At 44.4% G+C, this 21,759-nt stretch overlaps 1 protein-coding gene across 2 annotated transcripts; it reads right to left on the bottom strand.

Annotated features, from left to right (window-relative positions):
• Nucleotides 1-65: 65 nt before the first annotated feature.
• PSMD9 (proteasome 26S subunit, non-ATPase 9) lies at nt 66-21,188 on the bottom strand. 2 transcript variants are annotated; one of them, XM_087423340.1, is made up of 6 exons: nt 20,973-21,188; nt 16,773-16,875; nt 12,910-13,121; nt 10,569-10,670; nt 2,044-2,129; nt 66-1,716 (listed from the first exon to the last, which is right to left on the bottom strand). In XM_087423340.1, the coding sequence occupies exons 1-6, from the start codon at nt 21,108-21,110 to the stop codon at nt 1,689-1,691; spliced, it is 669 nt and encodes a 222-aa protein (XP_087279466.1). In that variant the 5' UTR covers nt 21,111-21,188; the 3' UTR covers nt 66-1,688. The 2 variants fall into 2 exon arrangements, with proteins under 2 accessions (XP_087279466.1, XP_014642622.1); XM_014787136.2 differs by having other exon boundaries at nt 2,044-2,132; nt 20,973-21,186.
• Between the last annotated feature and the right edge of the window lie 571 nt (nt 21,189-21,759).

Genomic DNA, 21,759 nt, shown 5'->3' with positions numbered 1-21,759 from the left:
CCCAATGCTGGCTGATTGATATGCATACATCTCAAAAAAAAAAAAAAGAAAGGGGGGGGATAAACTGGATGGGACAAGCTGTGTTTATTATAGTCTAGGGCTTATAAAAAGAGATTGGAAAACACTTGGAATTAGTACACACAATTCAAACAGCAAACATTGGAGAACACAGTATGTCTGTGGCTACAAGGGGAGAACACACGGATGTAGGGCTGGAGTACAGGTTTAGGGGAAGACGCTCAACAGGAAGGCTTTCCCGCTGAACATGAGAACCCATGGCTGGAAGCACACCCCAATGCTGACTCCCATCAGGAAAGCTGCTATCTGTATCCAACCCAAGCAAATCCAGTCCCAAGGAACACAGGCACGCCCCAGCAGAATGAGCCCGACCTTCTCGGAAACAAAACGTGGTCTGCAAGAACTGTGGAAACAAACACTGCGATATGGTGCAGAGAAGGAGAGCATTAAGACACAGACACAGAGTCACTAGGAATCGCTGAAACTCATTTTGCCATGTTAAAGAGAAAATAAAAGGAAGGAAGAAGGAATCAGCCTTCTCAAGGGGTCCATCTGCACACACTGCTTGTTCCCATCAGCCGTGTCAAGCACACTTTAGCAGTTTACAAAATACTGCTGACCTGAAGGCATGGCCAGGAGGTTCAATTATAAAAAGTCAAATTAGAAGCTAATTTGCAGGCTTTTTTACTCCAGAAGTGAAGGGAGTGTGCTGCCCTCTAGTGGGTGGGTTATGGAAGAGGAAGCTGACACGGCACCGGGCTACCTGGGGAACCGAATGGCTTTCCCTATTCCTAAAGAGACCAATTGTGGCCTTGGCAGTTCCACTGTTGAGGATGCCCAGAACTATTTCACAATTTCTGTATCCAGTGCAGCAATGCCACACTGCAAATGCATACGGTGCAGGCTGAGTGTATGGAAACCCCATTCACTACAGGATGACGTTCCTGAGATGTTGTTGGTCAAATCTTGACTTCAGCACAATTGCTGGTTTGTTTTGCCCAACTTTCTATGAGGATATTCTAACTCCCACCTGAGCTTTGATTGAAAGGTTCATAAGAAATTCAGTTGGGGTGATAACATGGTCATATCAGCACTTTAAAACTGTGTTTATAGGGCCGGCCCCGTGGCTTGGTGGTTAAGTGAGCGCGCTCTGCTGCTGGCGGCCCGGGTTCGGATCCCGGGCTCGCACCGACGCGCTGCTTCTCCGGCCATGCTGAGGCCGCGTCCCACGTACAGCAACTAGAAGGATGTGCAACTACGACATACAACTATCTACTGGGGCTTTGGGGGGAAAAAATAAATAAATAAAATCTTTAAAAAAAAAAAAAACTGTGTTTATTTGGGAAAAAAAAATTCCTAAAAGAATAAAGTCATATCAGCACCTGCCAGAATACCTCCAGCCCATGTGCCCGCATTTAGGCCAGAGGATTCCCATTTAGGGCTATGGTCTAATTTGCAAAAGATGTTAAGCGACAATCAAGTTTTTAACAATGCCTTAATCCCGAGAGATTACATTGGGAGGCCACAGGGTGTCCACCACCTAGAAGTTCAGGCTTCCACCCTCTTCCAGATCCTTAAGCTTCAGGGAGAGAAGGGAAGGAGGAAATCCCCACCAGACCCAAGTCTGGGGCAAGGGAAGATGCTTTTCGGTTACTGTTCCCCAGGGACAGTCATCTTTGCAAAGGAATAATGTTGCAGCTGGAAGAAAAAAAGGAATGGAATGGCGTAAGTGTGGTGGCTCCTTTCAGGAAGATCAGAGCTTTTCACCTACATTCTTTAATTCTTTTAAAGCAAATGCCCAGTTAACGAAAGAACCAGAGAGGTCAGGGCTCCATCCTCCTCGATCCCTGCAACCTCACTCCTGCCACAACCTGCCACAAGTACTTATCATGAGTTTCTACGGGCCATGTGGGGATTCCCATCATTTCCCAGTGATCCCCTCCTCCTCCTTCCCATGTTCCCCACAGCTTTATGACTAACAAACGCTCAATCACCACTGCAGTGTGAATGAAACAGATACTTTACCCAAGCAGTCCTTTTCCTGCCCAGCGTGTGGGGACAAGTCTAAGTTGGTGTTTCTCTCCTCTGCGCATCACTGTCACATTCAGGGGCTTCTGAAAGGAAAATAAGCTCATTTTATCTTCAATCTCCTTAGTACTCAAAGAGACTCAGGCTAAAGTGCTGAGCTACTGATTTTGCCCATCTGATTGGTAAAGATGCTTTTTTTTTTTTTTTTTTTGGTGAGGAAGATCAGCCCTGAGCTAACATCCATGCCAGTCCTCCTCTTTTTGCTGAGGAAGACTGGCCCTGAGCTAACATCCATGCCGATCTTCCTCAACTTTATGTGGGACGCCACCATAGCATGGCCTGATAAGCGGTGCATCAGTGCGCGCCCGGGATCCTAATCTGGGCCGCAACAGCGGAGCGCGAGCACTTAACCGCTACACCACAGGGCTGGGCCCGTAAAGATGCTTATTTTAAGCATAATCCTGCAGTTGGTGAGAGTGTGGGGGACGTGGCACTCTTGCGGCAGCCGCTGGGGCTGCAAATGGGCACCCTATGTGGAGAAACACATCTCCCCCCACCCCAAGAAAAAAAATCTTTAAAAGGTGCATACAAGATACATTTTGCACAAGTACAAGATGATATACAAACAAAGTGTTCATTCTAGGACTGTTTATAAATTCAAAAACTGAAAAGACCTGAAATATCCCTCAATAAGGTATTGTTCAAATATAGTAATAGTGAATGGAGCAGTTTTAGTAAAAATAAAACAAAACCAGCAAAGTATGAATCTATTCAAATATATGTTCTTAAAGGACATATGTGTTGCTTGGTGCCTACAAAGTTTTCTGGAAGATATATAAAACATCTGTTAACGGTGGTTACTCCCAGGGAGGAGCACTAGTAGTGTGGAGTAAGAGAAGACGACGTTAACTTTTATATCTTTCTGTACTATTAATTTTTTTTACCATGTGTATGTATTACTCTAATAGAAAAAATTAAAGTCGGCAGAATACATACCAAAGAAAATTAGAAATTAAAACAAGATGCATCAAAGTTTCAAACTTTGTGCATCAAAGGACACCATCAACAGAGTGAAAAAGCAACCCACAAAATGGGGGCAAATATTTGTAAATCATGTATCTGATAAGGGATTAATATCCAGAATATATAAAGAACTCCTACAACTCAACAACAACAAAAAAACCTGATTAAAAAATAAGCAAAGAACTTGAATAGACATTTCTCCAAAAAAGATATACAAATGGCCAATAAGCACATGAAAAGATGCTCCACACATCACTAATCATTAGAGAAATGCAAATCAAAACTACAATGAGATGTCACATCACACCCATTAGGATGGCTACTATCAAAAAACAAAAAGTAACAAGAGTTGGTGAGGATGTGGAGAATTTGTAACCCATGTGCACTGCTGGTGGCAATGTAAATGGTGCAGCTGCTATGGAAACAGTATGGCTATTCCTCGAAAAACTGAAAATAGAATTACCATATACACCAGCAATTAAACATCTCGGCGTATACTCAAAGAATTGAAAGCAGGGACTCAAACAGATATTTGCACACCCATGTTCATAGCGGCATTATTCACAATAGCCAAAAGGTGGAAGCAACCCAAGTGGCCATCGATGGATTTACGGATAAACAAAATGTGGTGTATACATACAATGGAATATTATTCAGCCTTAAAAAGTAACGAAATTCTGACACAGGTAACAACATGGATGGACCATGAAGACGTTATGGTAAGCGAAACACACCAGTCACATAAACACATTGTATGATTCCACCGATAGAGGGTATCTAGAACAGTCAAATTCATAGAAACAGAAAGTCGATTATTGGTTGCCAGAGGCTTAAGGGAGATGGGAATGGGTAGTTAGTGTTTAGTGGGTAAAGAGTTTCAGTTTAGGAAGATGAAAAGTTTTGGAAAAGGATGGTGGGGATGGTTACAGATCAATGTGAATGTACTTAATGCCACAGAATTGTACACTTAAAAATGGTTAAAATGGTCGATTTTACGTTATGTCTATTTTACCACAATTTAAAAAAATTATAGCAGATCTATCAATGTAATCTCTGAATCTGAAAAATTAAAAACGTAAAGAAAAAATTTTAAAGACGCCATTTTTCACCTAAATTGTCAAATAAAAGACTGACAATAACACAGTTGGGGAGGGGTCAAGAAATAAGCCCTCACATACACCACTTGAGAGAATGTGAACTAATGTAAGCCTTTTGGAGGACACTTTGATGACATCTATCAAATCTGTCAATGTGCAATGCCTTTGACCTAGTAATTCCACTTCTAGAAATCCCTCTGATAGAAACCATCACACAAGACAAAATACTCACTACACCATTGTTTGTGATGGCCAAACACTGGAAACAGCCTAGATGTCCAGCTGGTTAAATAAAAGATGGCAAACCAAGCATGGACATGGTGAAGATAGATGTGTCCTAACATGGAAATCTCTTCAAAGGGGGGAGAAATCTAGAACAGTAGAGTAGGTCTTGTTTGTCTTCTTTTTCAAAAAGCAATCACTACAGACATATACATCCACACTGAGAAAATGTATGAGGGACACAATGATGTGCTTCCAGTTCTGGAAATGACACCTCCAGGCAATCTAGAAACCCAGGTGTCATCCTTGACACGGTCTGTCATATTAAAGCGTGTCTATTTTATGTTCTAAAAGTCTCTCTGACTTGCCCATTCCTCAAAGCCACCATCATCTCTCAACTAGGCTGCTAACACTCTGTCACACCTCCCATCAGTTCTCTACCTAGCATCCAGAGAGATCTTTCAAGACACAAAGCTGCTTATATCTGTTACTCTCCAGCTTGGAAGTGTGCATGGCTCCCTACTGCTCCTCAGGAAAAAAGAACAAAATCCTCGCTGGGGACCACAAGGCCTGTGCGGGCTGGCCCCTGCTGACCTCTCGCCTTGCCTCCTCCCCTCTCCCCACTCTTCCTTGCTCTGGGCTCCCACCAGCCTTCTCTGGTCCTCCCATCTCAGGGCCTCGAGCCTGCTAGACGGCTCCGCCCCCTGCCAGTCTGCCTCCCTTGATAAACTTCTATACACTTACGGGTTGTGTCCTCAGGAACATTCTCCTTCAACCCCAAACTAAATCAGGACCCCATTATTTGCTCTCCTAGCTTCCTTGACTTTTCCTTCAGAACACTCATCAGAGTGTATAATTACATATCTCTGATTATTTGATTGTCTCCCCCACCAAGGTGCCCCCAAGGCAAGGACCTTCTGTTTATCTGTTTTGCTCCCCGCTATACTGCCAGCATCTAGCCCCACACTCAAACAGAGCAGGGAGGGTACTAAGCCAGGGAGAGACCCAGGACTTCTATTCTTACTTTAAATACATTTGCACTGTATGATTTTTTTTACACTAAATATGCATTATTTGCATTACTGAGATATAATTCACATACAATAAAATTCACCATTTTAAAGTATACAATTCAATGGGTTTTAGTACATTCAAAGATTTTTACAACAATCACCACTAATTCCAGAACATTTTCATCACCCAAATGGAAACTCCGTATCTATCAGTAGTCACTCCCCATTCCCTCCTCCCCCTAGGACCCAGCACCCACCAATCTACTTTCTATCTCTGTGGATTTGCCTATTCTGGACATCTCATATAAATGGAATTCTAAAATATGTGGCCCTTTGTGTCTGACTTCTTTCACTCAGCACAAATCCTTTCAAGGTTTATCCATGTTACAGCATATCAGTACACCATTCCTTTTTATGGCTGAATAAAATATGCATTATTGTTATAATAAAGACAGTTTTTTAAAATTTAAGTTTTTTTCCTTTGAAAATATGTGCATTTGATCCAGAAATTCACCTTTAGAAAGTTATCTAAAAAAACAGATTTATCTATGAGTGTTACTCTCCAGGTTTCCATAAAATTGGAAACTACCTAAATGTCTAACAAAAGAATGCTGTGGGGATTTTTTTAATTCACAGAACAACAGAAACCTGGATCCTTAATTCTCAAGCTGGGCTCTGGTTCCAGAAGGACCCAGGGCCCTGAGGGGTGAGTCCTCCCACCCCCTCCAGCCCACCCCCAGAAGCTCAGCTTTTATCTGTTTGATATATGGGAATTCTCCATGAAATTTCATTTGAAGAAAAGGTTCTGTTGCTAAAAAATGCTGAACGACTATTTTTGTAAAGAAGGATTTATAGACCTATAAAGAGCCTACAAATATATTTAACTAGAAAAGGCAGATTAAAAACCAGTAGCTATTATCAGTAATCACCAAAAACTGGAAACAACCTAAATGTTCCTCCCTGGCAAATGGATAAAGCATCTGGGGTTGATCTACCCAGTGGAGCACTACTCAGCAATAAAAAGGAATGAACTACGGTACACGGAAGAATCACAGATATATGATGCCGAGTGAAAGAAGCCAGACTTAAAAGGCTATGTACTGGACGGTTCCATTGGTACGACATTCTGGAAAAGGTAAAACTATAGGGATGGAGCACAGATCAGTGGCTGTCTGGGGTGGGGGTGGGGGTAGGGGTTAACCACAAAAGGATATGAGGCCATTTTGGGGGGATGATGGACCTGCTCTGCATTTTCATTACAGGGGCAGTTACCTGACTATTTACATTTGTCAAGATCCACAGTACTGTACACTGAAAATGGTGAATTTCGCTGTGGGTAAATTATACCTTAATAAAAACAACCAGTAGCTATGTAGTATGCTGGTGTCTGAACAGACGGTCCCTGGAAGGACATACCAGTGGAAAGCGGCTGCCTCTGGAGGAGAGGAAATGGACTTGAAGGAGAGGAAGACTTCATCATATGTTCTCTGGTTCTGGCTTTACTGTGTGTATGTATTACCTCTCCCAGGAAAAAAAACACATATTTACAAAACAAACCACTAACAATGAGCCCAGACAACTAAAAGGTTAACACTAAGTACATCGAGGTACACAGAGACATGAGTAAACCATAACATGCTAGAAAGCTGGGGGGAAAAGCGTGAAAATAGAGAGACTTCGGGTAAACAGAACAGAATGAAGCTCCATCTGCACCAGCTCTCGAAACCTCACAAAAAGGATTTCAGGACAGTAAAGTGATAACAAAGGTACGATACCTAAGGACAAATAAATAGAATGGGAGAGGAGACTGCAAAGATGAGCAACGGCAACAAAACGAAAAGCTTAAAGAAACTGGAGCAAGCAGAGAAAACAGAAACCCTGTGTGGTGGTTTTAGAATATGTGCCTAAATTCTGTGATACCCCTTCCTTCGAGAGGTATAGCCTAATTCCCCGCCCTGTGAGTGTGGGCTGGACTTAGGGAGTCGCTTCTAACGCACAGAACAAAGTGGAAGTGACAGTATGCGTCTTCAGAGACTGGGTCAAAGAAGGCATTGCTGCCTCCTCTCCATTCTCTCTTGGACGGCTCAGTCTGGGGAAGGCCAGCCGCCATGTTGGGAGGGCACTCAAGCGGCACTACAGAGAGGCCCACGTGACGAGGAGCCGAAGCCTCCTGCCAACACACATGTGACTGAGGCATCTCGGAAGCAGATCTTGTAACCTTTGTCAAGCCCTTGGATGACTGCAGCCCCTGCCAACATCCCGAGTGCAACGGCATAAGAGACCCTAAGTCAGAACCACCTGGCCTGGAGGCCTGACCCTCAGAAACTTTGAGAGATAATAAATGTTTGTTGTTTTAAGCTGCTACGTTTTGGGGTATTTTACTCACCAACAGACAACTAATACACTCTTTATGGCAAGAGGTTAAAGAGAAGCTGAGAAAGAACAAGTGGATTTGTTCCAGGGAACCCCAGAAAGGCTCAGAACAAACAGACCAATGGAAGAGAATCCAGAATTCCACATATAAGAATTATACAACAGAGGGGGCAATATAAACGAGTGGGTACAGTGTTAACTTCACCAAATAGTATTGGGACAACCACTATCCAATTGGGGAAAAAAAATGTTTGGTGCCCTACCTCATACCATTCACAAAAATTAATTCCAGATGAGGTATATACTCAAGAGAAATGAAAACAAATGTCCACACAAAAACTTGCATATAAATGTTCATAGAAGTAGTATTCATAATAGCCAAAACGTGTAAATAACCCAAATATTCATGAACAGATGAATGGATAAATAAAATGTGGCATATCCATATGCAGGGATATTATTTGGCCATAATAAAGGAATGAAGCACTGACACATGCTACAACATGGATGGACCTTGAAAACATTACGCTAAGTGACAGACGTCACAAAATATCACATATTTATGATCCCATTTACATGAAATGTCCAGAATAAGCAATTCCATAGAGACAGAAAGTAAGTTAGTGGTTGCCAAGGGTTGGTGGATATGGTGGAAATGGGGAGTGACTGCTAATGGGTACACGGTTTCTTTTTGAGGTGATGAAAATGTCTAAAATGGCCTGTGGTGGTGGATGCACAAGTCTATGCATATGCTAAAAATCACTGAATTATGTATGCACTTTAAATGAGTGAACTGCACGTTGTGTGAATTATACCTCAATAAAACTGTTATTAAAAATAATAAAAGATAAATTCCTGGGGCCAGCCCAGTGGTGGTGAACTTTGCACGCTCCACTTCAGCAGCCTGGGGTTCACAGGTTCGGATCCTGGGTGCAGACCTATGCACCGCTCATCAAGCCATGCTGCGGCAGCATCCCACATACAAAATAGAGGACGATGGGCACAGATATTAGCTCAGGGCCAATCTTCCTCAGCAAAAAGAGGAAGATTGGCAATGATGTTAGCTTAGGGCCAATCTTCCTCACCAAAAAAAAAAAAAAAGAAAGAAAGAAAGAAAAAAGAAGATAAATTCCAGATGGATTAAAGAAAAACTAAAAACAAAACAATAAAGCACTAGAAGAACTTCTTTAAGGAGACACAAAATAGAAAAGCCATAAGGCAAGAAACTGATGAATTTGACAAAATCTAAATTTTAAACCTCCACACAAGTACAGACTTGATGACGCCTCAGTGCAGAAACGAAGGCCTGGCTTCTAGCAGGAACACGGGCACCGGCCAACTGTTTTTTGGCCTGATGCCTGTCTTCTGATGAGTTACGCATGGATGAGCAGCGCGGCCAAGCAGGAGTTGAGGGGACACAAGACAAACCAAGAATTGATGGTTAAACTGAAGATTTCATTTGGGAACCAAAACTTTAGTAAATAATTTCTCTGGACTTTGAGCCCCATATTGCTCCTGCAAAGTATGGATTTTTGCCCAAAAGACACCTTTTGTTGGGGTTATATTGCTGAGAAGTGAGCTGAGATGATCAGGTGGAAATGTTATTTAATGGCGTACTATGGCAGAAGCTGGAAGACTGCAGCCAATTTTGAATTCCAACTCTTATATTTTTAAGGACTGAAATTATCAAAATGCACAAGAATCAAGCTCTCATATACTACTGTTTGAATAGTACTACACTGCTGTGCATTGCACCATATTGCTTTATTTAAATTCTCCGTATGGTTTTGGCAGTGAAAAACCCTGTAACATTAATAAATTCAATAAAATGGATATCTAAGTGAATTTTTAAAAAACTTTCAAGTAATCAAAGTCACTACAAAGTTAAAAGACAAGGAGCTAACTAGGAGAAACATATGCAACATGTAAACAGGCAAAGGTTTACTATCCAGAATATATAAAGAATTCCTACAAATCAATTTTTTAAAAGGACAAATAACCCAATAGAAAAAAATGGGAAAAAATATTAACAGACAACTCAGAGAAATGAAACTATGAACATCAATGAACATACAAAAAAAGATACTCAACCTCACTGGTAATCAAAAAAATAGAAATAAAAACAAAATGCCATTTTAGCAAAAATATGGGAAGATCAATAATACAGAGTACCACTAATGAAATGATATACTCACATACTGTTGGTTAGGGTATAAATTAGTAAAACTTTTTCAAATTACCTATTAAAATTTTAAGTGTACATACACTAAGAGCATGTAATTCTACTTTCTGGTATCTACCCCAAGGAGGGCCCACACGTGGGCACAGTTGTGAACAAGTCCACATGACTGTTCATACTGGCACAAAACTGGAAATAACCAAAATGTCTACTGATAAGGTGGTGGATGGACAAACTGCAGTCCATTCACGCACTGGAGTACTATGCAGCAGTGAAAAAGAGCGAGGTGTGTGCCAAAATGAAAAGATCTTGAAGAAACACTGTTAAATGAAAACAGGGGCAGGAAGTAGGAGCGGGTATTTTAAATAGGGTAGCTGGAAAGGCCTCCTTGAGAAGGTGTCGTTTGTATAAGATGAGGGGGGTAAGGAAGGACGATGAGGGAAAAAAGGAAGGAAAAGCATTCTAGGCAGAGGGAACAGCAAGCGCAAAGGCCCTGAGTGGGGACTGTGTCTGAGTAAGAGCACTCTGAAGGCAGCAGTCAAAGGCTCCAGCAATGTTTCCTGGCCCCAGTAATTGTAGGGGTACTGGCCAGACACCACATAACCTTCAACTCACCCCCTCACTGTGCTGCACCACGCTGCCAATGTTCTGTAGTGACTGGAAGTTTTGGGTGTTTACAGAGCCAAACTCCACAATCTCATCATCCACTTGCAGACCCTGAAGAGAGAAAAGAAAATGAAAAACCAGGCTAGAGGTTCAATGTGCTTCTGGTGTTGTTTTTTTTTTTAATACTTTTTTTTTTTTTTTGCTGAGGAAGCTTTGCCCTGAGCTAACATCTGTGCCAATCTTCCTCTTTTTTTTTGCTTGAGGAAGATTCGCCCTGAGCTAACATTGTGCGAATCTTCCTCTATTTTGTATGTGGGTCGCCACCACAGCATGGCTGACAACTGGTGTAGGTCCATGTCCAGGATCCAAGCCCAGGATCCAAACCTGCAAACCCAGGCTGCCGAAGCGGAGCACGTGGAACTTTAACCACTACGCCACGGGGCCGTCCCCTGCTTCTGGTGTTCTTTACCCTTCCATACCCAATTTAATGTCAAGGCCAAGAGTTTGTTTTCTACAGGGGAGAATGGCAGGCACAAAGCAAAGGGGTCAGGATTTAGACAACTCATGCAGGAAGGGGCAGTGGAAAATTGGGCCCCCTCCTCCTGGGGGTTCCTTCTAGGGCAGACCTTCTAGCGCAGAAGGTGGGCAAGTCTGCCCAATGTCTGATAAAAGCAGGTGGTCGTGGAGGCCTTGAGGAACGTGGGGAAAAGCCAAATGCCGTTCTTGGGGGTCCTGACCCAGGTTCAGGGACAAGAAGAGGCACGCCAGTCTGGGCCTATTTTGTTCAGGGGTCAGAATTTAGACAAATTTGCCTTAGAAGCCCCCAAACAAGCAGCCATAGGCATAAGGCTGACCCAGGACAAGTGTGATCCTTTCGTTCTAAGAACACAGATCATGATTCATTCATTCCTTCAACAAACACTGGTCATGGGCCAACTACAGAGCCGTGCTAGACGGTGTGGATACAGTGGTGAATACAACTGAGCTTATGTGTAACTTACAGCCTTGTGATCATTACCAACAACTGGCAGAACCTGGATTCAGGACCCAGTTCCATAGCTTAGGAGCCATGTGTCCTACTTAAGGTCTTTGAGGCTTTTCCTCATGGGTGAAATGGGGTTAAGATTAGTACCTACCCCAGAAGGTGGCAGTGGGATTAAATACTAAATACATGTCCACATAAAAACTTGTACATGATGTTCAGACTAGCATTATTCATAACAGCCAAAAAATAGAAACCAGATGTCCACTGACTGATGACGGAATAAACAAAATGTGGTACATCCATACAATGGAATACTACTCAGCCATAAAAAGGAATGAACTAGAGATACGTGCTCCAACATGGACATACCTTGAAAACACGGTGGTAAGTGGAAGAAGCCAGTCATAAAGGACCCCATATTGTACTATTCCATTTATATGAAATGTCCAAAATAGGCAAATTCATAGAGACAAAAAGCAGACTGGTGGTTGCAAGGCGCTGGGGGAAATGGGGGGGGTCAGGGGTAACAGCTAAGCCATATAGGGTTTCTTTTTAGGATAATTAAAAGATTCTACAATTGATTGTGGTGATGAATGCACAGCTCTGTGCATACACTAAAAGCCATGGAATTATATACTTTAAAAGGGTAAATTTTGGGGCTGGCCCAGTGGCGTACTGGTTAAGTTTGTACACTCCGCTTCAGTGGCCCGGGATTTGCAGGTTCAGATCCTGGGCACAGATCGACACATCACTTGTCAAGCCATGCTGTGGCAGCATCCCATATAAAGTAGAGGAAGATGGGCATGGATGTTAGCCCAGGGCCAGTCTTCCTCAGCAAAAAGAGGGGGACTGGCAATGAATGTTAGCTCAGAGCTGATCCTCCTCACAAAAAAAAAGGGTAAATTTTATGGTATGTGAGTTATATCTCAATAAAGCTGTTTAAAACTTTTTAAAACACAACAGGGAAGATACAAAACTCATTCAGCAGGACACCTGGTGCAAAGCAGGGGTTCAGCAAGTGGCAGCTACTGTTGTCACTCTCATGTCTATTATTCAGAGCCCAGCTAAACGAGCCCCAACAAGTAATCCTCCTCTCCTCTCTAGGGACATTTATCACCTTCTACCATGTGTCCCAGGTCTCTCCCCAACCAGTGTAGAGGGCAGCAGGGGTTGATTCCTCTCCAGAGCCCTGGCCCCAGCACAGGGCTGGGCCCCCTGCAGGCTTCCATCAGTGTCTGAGGAATGAGTAAGTGAAATCAAGCTGCAGCATGGAGACAGAGACGGTCTGTCTTTCCACAGTCCCCTCCACCTACCCCTGCCCCAAATCCCCAGAGTGCGCATTTAGGTGGCCAGGCTCTGGCTTACTGCGATGCTGGCAGGGGAGCCGGGGCCGATGCTGTTCACTTTGGCAAAGGCCCGAAGGGGGCTGAGGCCCTCGCTTTGGCCCAGGCCACGGTTCACGGCCTCTTCTTGGGCCTCGGCCATGTCCCGGGCCTGCTTTTCCTTGTCGCGAGCGTGCAGCTGGTGCAGGGCCTCCTCCACCTGCTTCATCACCGCCTTGTGATCATTCTGCAAGCCTGGGAAAAGAACACCGTATCAGGGGCCAAGGAAGACTGCGGAGGACACAAGACTCCCACATTCCTTCACGCATATTTAATGAGCACTTATTACATTCCAGACATTGGGCTAGAGGCCGAGGACTAATCTGTGAACAAGACAGAAGAGCCACCCTCATGAAGCTGACTAGCAAGGAAAGCAGCTACGGAACAAGCAGGCCCAATAACATCTGATGACTGCAATGAAGGCCTGCCCAGCCAGGGGACCTGACCTCGCAAGTACAGGGGATCAGGGAAGGCTTCCCAAAGGCAGCACGGTTTCAGCTGAGACCTGAAAGGTGAGCAGAAATAAGGAATCGTCCAGCTGAATCCACAGCCACAAAGTCAAACGCACACAAGGAGCAAGCATGGCGGCCCTGCCAATCAGTGAGGCGGTCTGGGTGTGAGGAGGGTGTCGCTTTTCTCTTCACGCCTCCAGGAGAAAAAATGCTGCCGGAGTCTACTAATACATTGTGGGGGATGTTCAGTCTGGGAGAGGTAACAGGGAGAAAAGCTGGAAATTAGGAGTTCAGTGATGAAATCCTCTGATTTTTTCAGTACTGATGGCTAATTCAGAATGTTGTGAACCACTGTGCCAGTCAAATAAGTCACTTCTGCAGGCCAGTCCAGCATAGTTGTTGGCATTTTGATACTTTTTTTTTAACCTAAAAACCACTTCTGTACTGCTCTGGATTCCGCACCTTATTCAAGCCAGGTCACTAACACACAACTCCCTTGGAGGAGTAAGCAGACTTTCAGAGACCTGAGCAGACCAGTACTGCCAGCCAGTCTGCGTCTAGCATCTGCAGGTCACAGACTTTCAGACTTTCCAGGTGCCTTCGGCTGTGGGACTGTGGGCATGCTTGGCCATCTGGCTTGGCTCCTCTGCCGTGTGACTTCACAGCGAAGGTGAGGCCCTCAGGCATTATGGCATCCAGTACTCAACCCACAGGCGCAGACGAGAAAAGAACCCAGATTTGAATCCCTGGAGACATACACCTGGGCAGGAAGACTCAAAATGATGTCAATGTATAATATAGGGTCACTCTCTGACTAGGCTCCCCATGGATCCCCAGAACCCTCCTCAACGCCTGACACCCAGGAAGTTCTTCACCTACAGCTTTTGGGTAAGGAAATGAATGACTTTTTTTTACAATATATTGCATTTCTAATCAGAATTCAAAAAAATTTTTTTCCTGGACAAAACATTTCTGAAGCATATTTCAAAAAACAAACTTGCAGTTGTAACAAATGCACCATACTAACATAAGGTGTTACTAATAGGGGAAACTGGGTACAGAGTATGTGGGCCCTCCCATGTCAGTTTCCCAATTTTTCTTTAAATCTAAAACTGTTCTAAAAAATAAAGTCTGTTTTTTGTTTTGTTTTTTTTTGTGAGGAAGATCAGCCCTGAGCTAACATCCATGCTAATCTTCCTCTTTTTGCTGAGGAAGACTGGCTCTGAGCTAACATCTATTGCCAATCCTCCTCCTTTTTTTCCCCAAAGCCCCAGTAGATAGTTGTATGTCATAGTTGCACATCCTTCTAGTTGCTGTATGTGGGACGTGGCCTCAGCATGGCCGGAGAAGCGGTGCGTCAGTGCGTGCCCAGGATCCGAACCCGGGCCGCCAGTAGCTGAGCGCGCGCACTTAACCGCTAAGCCATGGGGCCGGCCCCAAATAAAGTCTGTTTTTAAAAATAAAATAAACTTGTGAGAACAGTTTTTCAAAAGAACACCGATAAGAAGGAATTGCTCAACCAGATTCTTAAGTACATTAAAGTCATTAAGACAGTGTGATATTAGCACCCAAGGGATAGATTAACAGAACAGGGCAAAAAGCCCAGAAAGAGACATCAGCATGTCTACATATTTAATATGTAATACTGCTAGCATTTTAAGTTAATGGAGGAAGAATATACTATTTAATAAATGGTATTTAGAAATAAGTTAGTGCCCTCCCTCACACCGCGGGCTTGAGCTTCTCAAATTTCCCCCAGAATTCTGCTAACTGGGGAAGCAAGTGGGCTGCATCCCTGGGGAGTCTAAGGGTTTAGCCAAAAGCCCCAAATTTCCCTCCAGTCTGATCATCTTAACGTGGTTTTTCCCTACTCTCTATCTCCTTATTTTAATATGAAAATGACATGCTTCTTTTCCCAAAATCTTCAAGGAAAAATGATGCTCTAAGAAATTCTAGGATCATACTGTGGCTCTGAGGAACCTCTGGCATCTTATTCTGTATCCCACCCAAGGGTTACTTGTACCTCCATTGAGAAACACGGCCTTATACCAGAACACGCTGCAGATGGAGTCAAGATTCAAATAGGTAAAACAGAAGTCATTCAGTGTAAAATGTGGATGATAAATTCCCTTCTAATATGACTTTGTGGTAGAGACTGCTGGTAGCCCACCTGTGTCAGGGTGAATAATGGCCCCCAAAGATGTTCACGTCCTAATACCCAGAATCTGTGAATATGTGACTTTACATGGGAAAAGGGACTTTGTAGATGTGATTTAGTTAAGGACCCTGAGATGGGGAGATTAGCCTGGATTATCCAGGCGGTGGGCCCGATGTAATCACGAGGGTCTTTATAAGAGGGAGGCAGGAAAGAAAGAGGTATGATGACAGAATCGAGGTCGCAGAGACGTGATTGTTGGCTTTGAAGATGGAAGGGGCCATGAGCCAAGGAAGCTGGAAGAGACAAGGAAATGGGTTCTTCCCTAGAGCCTCCAGAAGGAACACAGCCCTGCTAACACCTTGATTTTAGCCCAGTGAGACCCACTCGGATGTCTCACCTCCAGAACTGTAAAGTAATAAATCTGTGATGTTTTAAGCCACTAAGTCCGTGGTGATTTGTTACAGAAGAAACAGAAAACTAATACACTACACAACCTCTACTCTCTCTCTGTTCCTTGATAATTAATACATACATACATATATACACACATAAACAAATAAGAGATTTTAGTTAGGATAGTGACACGCCCATCGTGGAGGACATTCCCAAAGTTTCCTGCAGGCGGAGGGGCCTACGAGGGGAAAGGAGAAATTGATGCAGGGGGTGGGGGTGGGACTTGCAGTACAGATCCTTAAAACGAGGGGTGCTAGGTGACATAAGACCTTTTGTCCTTCCTGTCTTCTTCTTTCCTTTTCTTCCTGCCTGGCACATGGACATGGGGACCCTGAAGATGGACGACATGTCCTAAGGTTGGCAGAGCCTGGGTCTCTGATGACCAGCCCTGACTGCCGCCCTCAAATGTCCTTACTGAAGGACTAAACTCTTTCATGTTTGAGTTTGCAGAGTCAGGTCACTATCACTAAAGCTAAACATATTTCCTAACACATAATTGACTTGATTAGGATTTAAGCAATATTTGATTTGGATTTCTGTCATTATTGCAATAAAGTTTCCACAGTGAAATAAAGTTCTTAAAAACAAAATGAAACCATAAATATAGAACCCTAGAGTCTAACCCATTCCCTTAGTCACCGTCCCTCGATGGGGACAATGAGACAATCCCGTCAAGGCAGCAGAGAGGGAGGCAGATAATATGGAATATTGGTGCTCTCATCTGTGTGCCTTTAGTATCCCCTGCTTCGAGGTTCGGGAACATCCCCCGCGAGGGTCACTCACAGATGATGTTGTGCCTTGCAGTTCGGACTTGGTACAGGTCCACGTCTGACCGGGGGTAGCCCTCGCAGTCCACCAGTGGCTCATTCATCCCAATGCCTTTTTGCTGGAGGGAAGAAAAGTGGTTAAAAAAAATTTCACAGGTGTGAAGTCCTCATACCTCTCTCCCCAGACTCCTTTCCTTCACAGTCCTAACAAAGGTAATAAAAGCTGCCATACATTCATCACTCAGCACAGACCAGGTACTTCACCCACATCTTCTCACAACCACCCTCTGAGGTGGGCACTATTTTTTAAATTAGTTTTTAATAGCACAAGTAATACATCAATCATTCTCCTCTTCTCAAGTTAGAACAGTGCGGACAAGACTGAAGACTCCTTTGACCGTCAACCCCAGGGCCAGTCTCTTCCTCGACTCCTCCAGGCCCTCCTTCCCACAGCCAGCCGGCACCGGCAGTGGCCTTGGAAGCTGCGTGGGAGTGACAGCCCCAAAGAGCACCCAGCTGCGGCAGGACTTTGGATCTTCTGAAAATAAAGAGAGATCTCAAAGCGCTATCAGAGAGGCTTCTCCTCCCTGGCAGGGAGGAAACTGATACCACCAGGCGCCTCCAGGGAGAGGAGTTGGGTGGCTGGGGGACAGGGGAGGGAGACAGACTTTCCATTTTATATCCTCTGTAGACTTTGAATTTTGACCATGGTAATGTAGTCCCTATGCAAAACAGCACATTTCTTTCAACATTTTGAAGTCTTTTCCTACATAAGTCGGAGCATGGTGCACAAAAGCAATGAAACACGTCACACGATGTAGGGCAGGGATTCTGCAGTCAGTTAGACGTGGATCTGAATCAATTCTGCCACATACACTCTGGGTGCCTCTGATTAAGACCTTCACCTCTCTAAGCCTCAACTTCCTCACTTATAAAATGAGAATAATGGCATTCACCTCCTTTCCCACCTGTTTCGAGAATTAATGAGTTGACCCAGCTAGAGTGCTTAGCACAGTGCCAGGCACATTCATAGTGGGGTGAAGAATGGCCCGCAAAAGCTATGTCCAAGTCCTAACCCCCAGAACCTGTGAATGTGACCTTATTTGAAAAAAGGATCTTTACAGATGTAATTAAGTTAAGGATCTCAAGATGAGATCATTCGGGATTTAGGGTGGGTCCTAAATCCAATGATGAGTATCCTTATAAAAGAAAGGAGTGGGAGATTTGGGACACAAGAGACACAGAGAGAAGAAGGCCATGTGAAGACAGAGGCAGAGTCTGGAGTTATACAGCTACAAGCCAAGGATGGCCGGCAGCCACCAGAAACTAGGAGCAAGGCAGGGAAGAGACTGTCCTTCAGAGCCTCCAGAAGGAACCAATCCTGCCAACACCTTGATTTTGGACTTCTCACCTCCACAACTGTGAGAGAATAAATTTCTGTTGTTTTAAGTCACCCAGTTTGCAGCAATTTGTTATGGAGCCCTAGAAATTAATACACATAGAAAGTAATAAATGATGGCTGTAATTATAAGTCAGCACAGAGACAAGGTGCCCAGTGTACATAGGTACTGGGAGGAGAGAGTCCATTCACTTCTCTCGCTTTTTCTCTGGAAGCGTCTGCGTTATACCTACTGTTTCCTGTTGGGGGAAAGGGGTCCCATATACTCTCTTAACCCAGAACTCTCTGCATACACTGCATAAATATGCCAGGGGCTAAACACCTGGATCTGCCCCCTGCCTTCCCACAACGACTAAGAATTAACTGGCCTTTTCGAATCAATACCACATAAGACACTGCTTTCCAAAGTTGGGACCCACACTGGTGGCTCACACACCAGGCATTAAATAACCCTGAATCTAAAATATTTCCTCCGGAGCTGGCCCCGTGGTGTAATGGTTAAGTGTGCGCACTCCGCTGCTGGCAGCCTGGGTTCGGATCCCGGGCGCGCACCGATGCACTGCTTGTCAAGCCATGCTGTGGCGGCATCCCATATAAAGTAGAGAAGGATGGGCACAGATGTTAGCCCAGGGCCAGTCTTCCTCAGCAAAAAGAGGAGGATTGGCATGGATGTTAGCTCAGGGCTGATCTTCCTCACAAAAAAAAATAAATAAAATAAAATATTTCTTCCCTTTCCAATTATCTTCAATCCTTCAATAACCAAGGAGAAAGTCTCCATTTGGTGCTGGTCTTTATATCAACTCCAGATCACTTGCTATCTCTGGGTTCTCCCATTTTGTTTTTAACAGATTTATCGAGATATAATTCACATACCATACAATCCATCCATTCAAAGTGTACAATTTAATGGTTTTTAGAATATTCACAGAGTTGTACAACCACCACCACAATGAATTTTAGAACATTTTCATCACCCTCCAAAAAGAAACCCGGGACCTATTAGCAGTCACTCCCATTCCCCACCCCCTCAGCCCCTAGCAACCACTAATCTACTTTCTGTTTATGGATTTGCCTGTTCTGGGCATTTTATATAAATGGAATCATAAAATATATGGTGTTTTGTGATGAACTTCTTTCACTTAGTATCATGTTTTCAAGGTTCATGCACATTGTAGCACATGTCAGTACTTTATTCCTTTTCATTGAATAACATCCCACTGTATGGATATCTCATTTTATTTATCTGTTCATCAGTTGATGGATATTTGAATGGATCACTTTGATATGCATTTTTACCTTATATTTAAGGGAAGAGATGCTCGTTTTTTCATACGCTGTAGAATAAAATTTCCTTTTAAAACAAATTTATTTAGGTAAAAAAGTAGGTCAACTTAAAGAAAAATATCAAGGGAATAACAGTAAAGGAGGTATATGGAGACAGCATCCTGACGTGGTAGAAAACAACTCAAAGTTTGATAAACTGCTGGCATAACGCTTGAAAGGACAGGTTCTGGATTCAACAGGCCTGAGATCTGAATTCCACTTTGTGACTTTGAGCAATTGACTTTTTTCTGAGCTTCAGGGTAACATACCAATTTCACAGGGTAGTTGCGAGGATGTCATGATATCACACATGTAAACCAGCACCCTTCAAGCACATAGTCAGTACCTAGGAAAATGGTACCCTGGCCTCTATATGATACTCATCTTACTCTCATCACCTAAAATGCATTCCATCCCCCCTACATAGAATGTACTTAATTTACTTTTCCTCTGCAAATTGATTTGTGGGGTTTTTTTTTAAAGATTTTATTTATTTATTTATTTATTTATTCCCCCAAAGCCCCAGTAGATAGTTGTATGTCATAGCTGCACATCCTTCTAGTTGCTGTATGCCGGACGCAGCCTCAGCACGGCCGGAGAAGCGGTGCGTCAGTGCGCGCCGTGATCCTGGCCGGTGGCCAGCAGCGGAGCGCGCGCACTTAACCGCTAAGCCACGGGGTCGCCCGGATTTGTGGTTTTTACAGTAGGTAACTTAAGAAAAACTATATCAGTTTTGGAGCCAGACAGACCTGGGAACTAGCCTGACCACTGCCACTTCCCAGCTACAGTGCCCTAGGCAAGAGTTTGTGCCACTGTGGGCCTCAGTTTGCTCCTTATACAAGAATGAGCCATACTGGTCACTCAAAGCTCAGTCCTTAGACCAGTAGCATCAGCATCGCTGGGAATTTGCTAGAAATGTAGCATCTGCTCCCGCACGCCTCGCCCTCCCATCAGTCTAACAAGAGCCCCAGGTGATTCGCATACACATTAAAGTTAAAGCAGCTCTGGTGTAAAGTGGTTAGCAAAGCACAAGACATCTGATAAATGTTCCACAAGGACTGACGATGGTGGTGATTATCATCCTGCCACTGCAAACTTAGCTCTGTGATTTGAGGCAGGTTGAAGGGATGCCTATTTCCCCACCCCTAAAACGAGGGAAATATCAGAACTCATCTCCTAGGGTCGCTGTGAGGATTAAATGAGCTAACTAATGTAAAGCACTTAAAACAGCGCCAGCACACAGTAAGCGCTCCGTAAGCGCTTGCTATAATATCAACTCGAATTGTTCTTAATTATTAATGTTATTTGCCTCACTGCCGGCTGCCGACAGAGGCCTCAGTTGCGGCGCCTGGGGCCTCCCAGGGAGGGGGAGATCCAGAGCTGCGAGCTCAAGCCGAGGCCGCCGGGGCCTCCCAGTCCTCCCGGGTCCGGGGCCCCGGTCAGGAGGCCTCGGGGCGCCCCCGCGCCAGCCCGGAGCCCCGAGCCCACACTCACGCTCTCCAGCACGTCATAATTGGCCTTGATCTGCGCCTCGATCTCCTCCTTGCGCCGTATTAGCTCCTGGATGTCGCTGACCGTCGCCCCGCCGGCCTGCGGGGAGACTCCGCTCTGCCCAGCTGCCTTCTCCGACATCACGGACCGCGGTCCAGGATCCCGGACACCCGGGTTCCCGGCTGCGGACGCCCGAGGAGACTGTGGCTACGGCTCCGCCCGCGGGCCAAAACACCGCAGCCATCCGCGCGCGCGAGGAGAAGCGAGGGGCGTGGTTTGGTCGGTGGGGCGGGGTCACCGGAAGCCACGCCCTGCTGGAACACGTGGTCTTGTGGTGACTCCAAGGAGGGCAGTATGTGCAGAAATGGATTCCTAGTCCCTACCAAGCGCTGGAGCCGACCAGGGCAGGATGATCTCTCCCTAACTGACTTATATTCTTAACTCATTCATTCAACTAAAATTTATTGAGCTCCTACTGTATGTATGTGCGAGAGCACTGTGTGGAGCTCCAATTCAGCTCTTCACATCTACACAGCCCAGTGAGGGTTTACAAAACACATTCAGATTCCTTATCCCCGATTTTACAAACCCTACAAGCTTGGGTTCGAATCTGAGCTCTTGCCACTTACTGCAATGTAGTCACCTTAGGTAAATTCACTTCTCTGAGCATCAGTTTCCTTGTCTGTAAATTGGTTCGATATTGATAGCAATCATAGAGCCAACATTTTGCCAAAAAATATTTATTGACTGCCTCCTAGGTGCTGCAGGGGTAAAGACTCAGTGCCTGCCA

The sequence above is a fragment of the Ceratotherium simum genome, chromosome 35 (genome assembly GCF_057802395.1).
Source record: "Ceratotherium simum simum isolate JZ-2026a chromosome 35, ASM5780239v1, whole genome shotgun sequence".
NCBI classification, from domain to species: Eukaryota; Metazoa; Chordata; class Mammalia; order Perissodactyla; family Rhinocerotidae; genus Ceratotherium; species Ceratotherium simum.
The sequence above is the reverse complement of the archived record's forward strand: the minus strand, read 5'-3'. Positions and strand labels throughout refer to the sequence as shown.

What these genes read in the sequence shown, in the direction of transcription:
- PSMD9 (XM_014787136.2), bottom strand. Translation starts at nt 21,110, where the DNA reads ATGTCGGAGAAGGCAGCTGGGCAGAGCGGAGTCTCCCCGCAGGCCGGC. An exon ending in ATTATGACGTGCTGGAGAGC is followed by an intron (nt 16,876 to 20,972) that starts GTGAGTGTGGGC and finishes TCTTCCCTCCAG; the next exon opens with CAAAAAGGCATTGGGATGAA. An exon ending in GCAGGAAAAGGACTGCTTGG is followed by an intron (nt 1,717 to 2,043) that starts GTAAAGTATCTG and finishes TTTTTCTTCCAG; the next exon opens with CTGCAACATTATTCCTTTGC.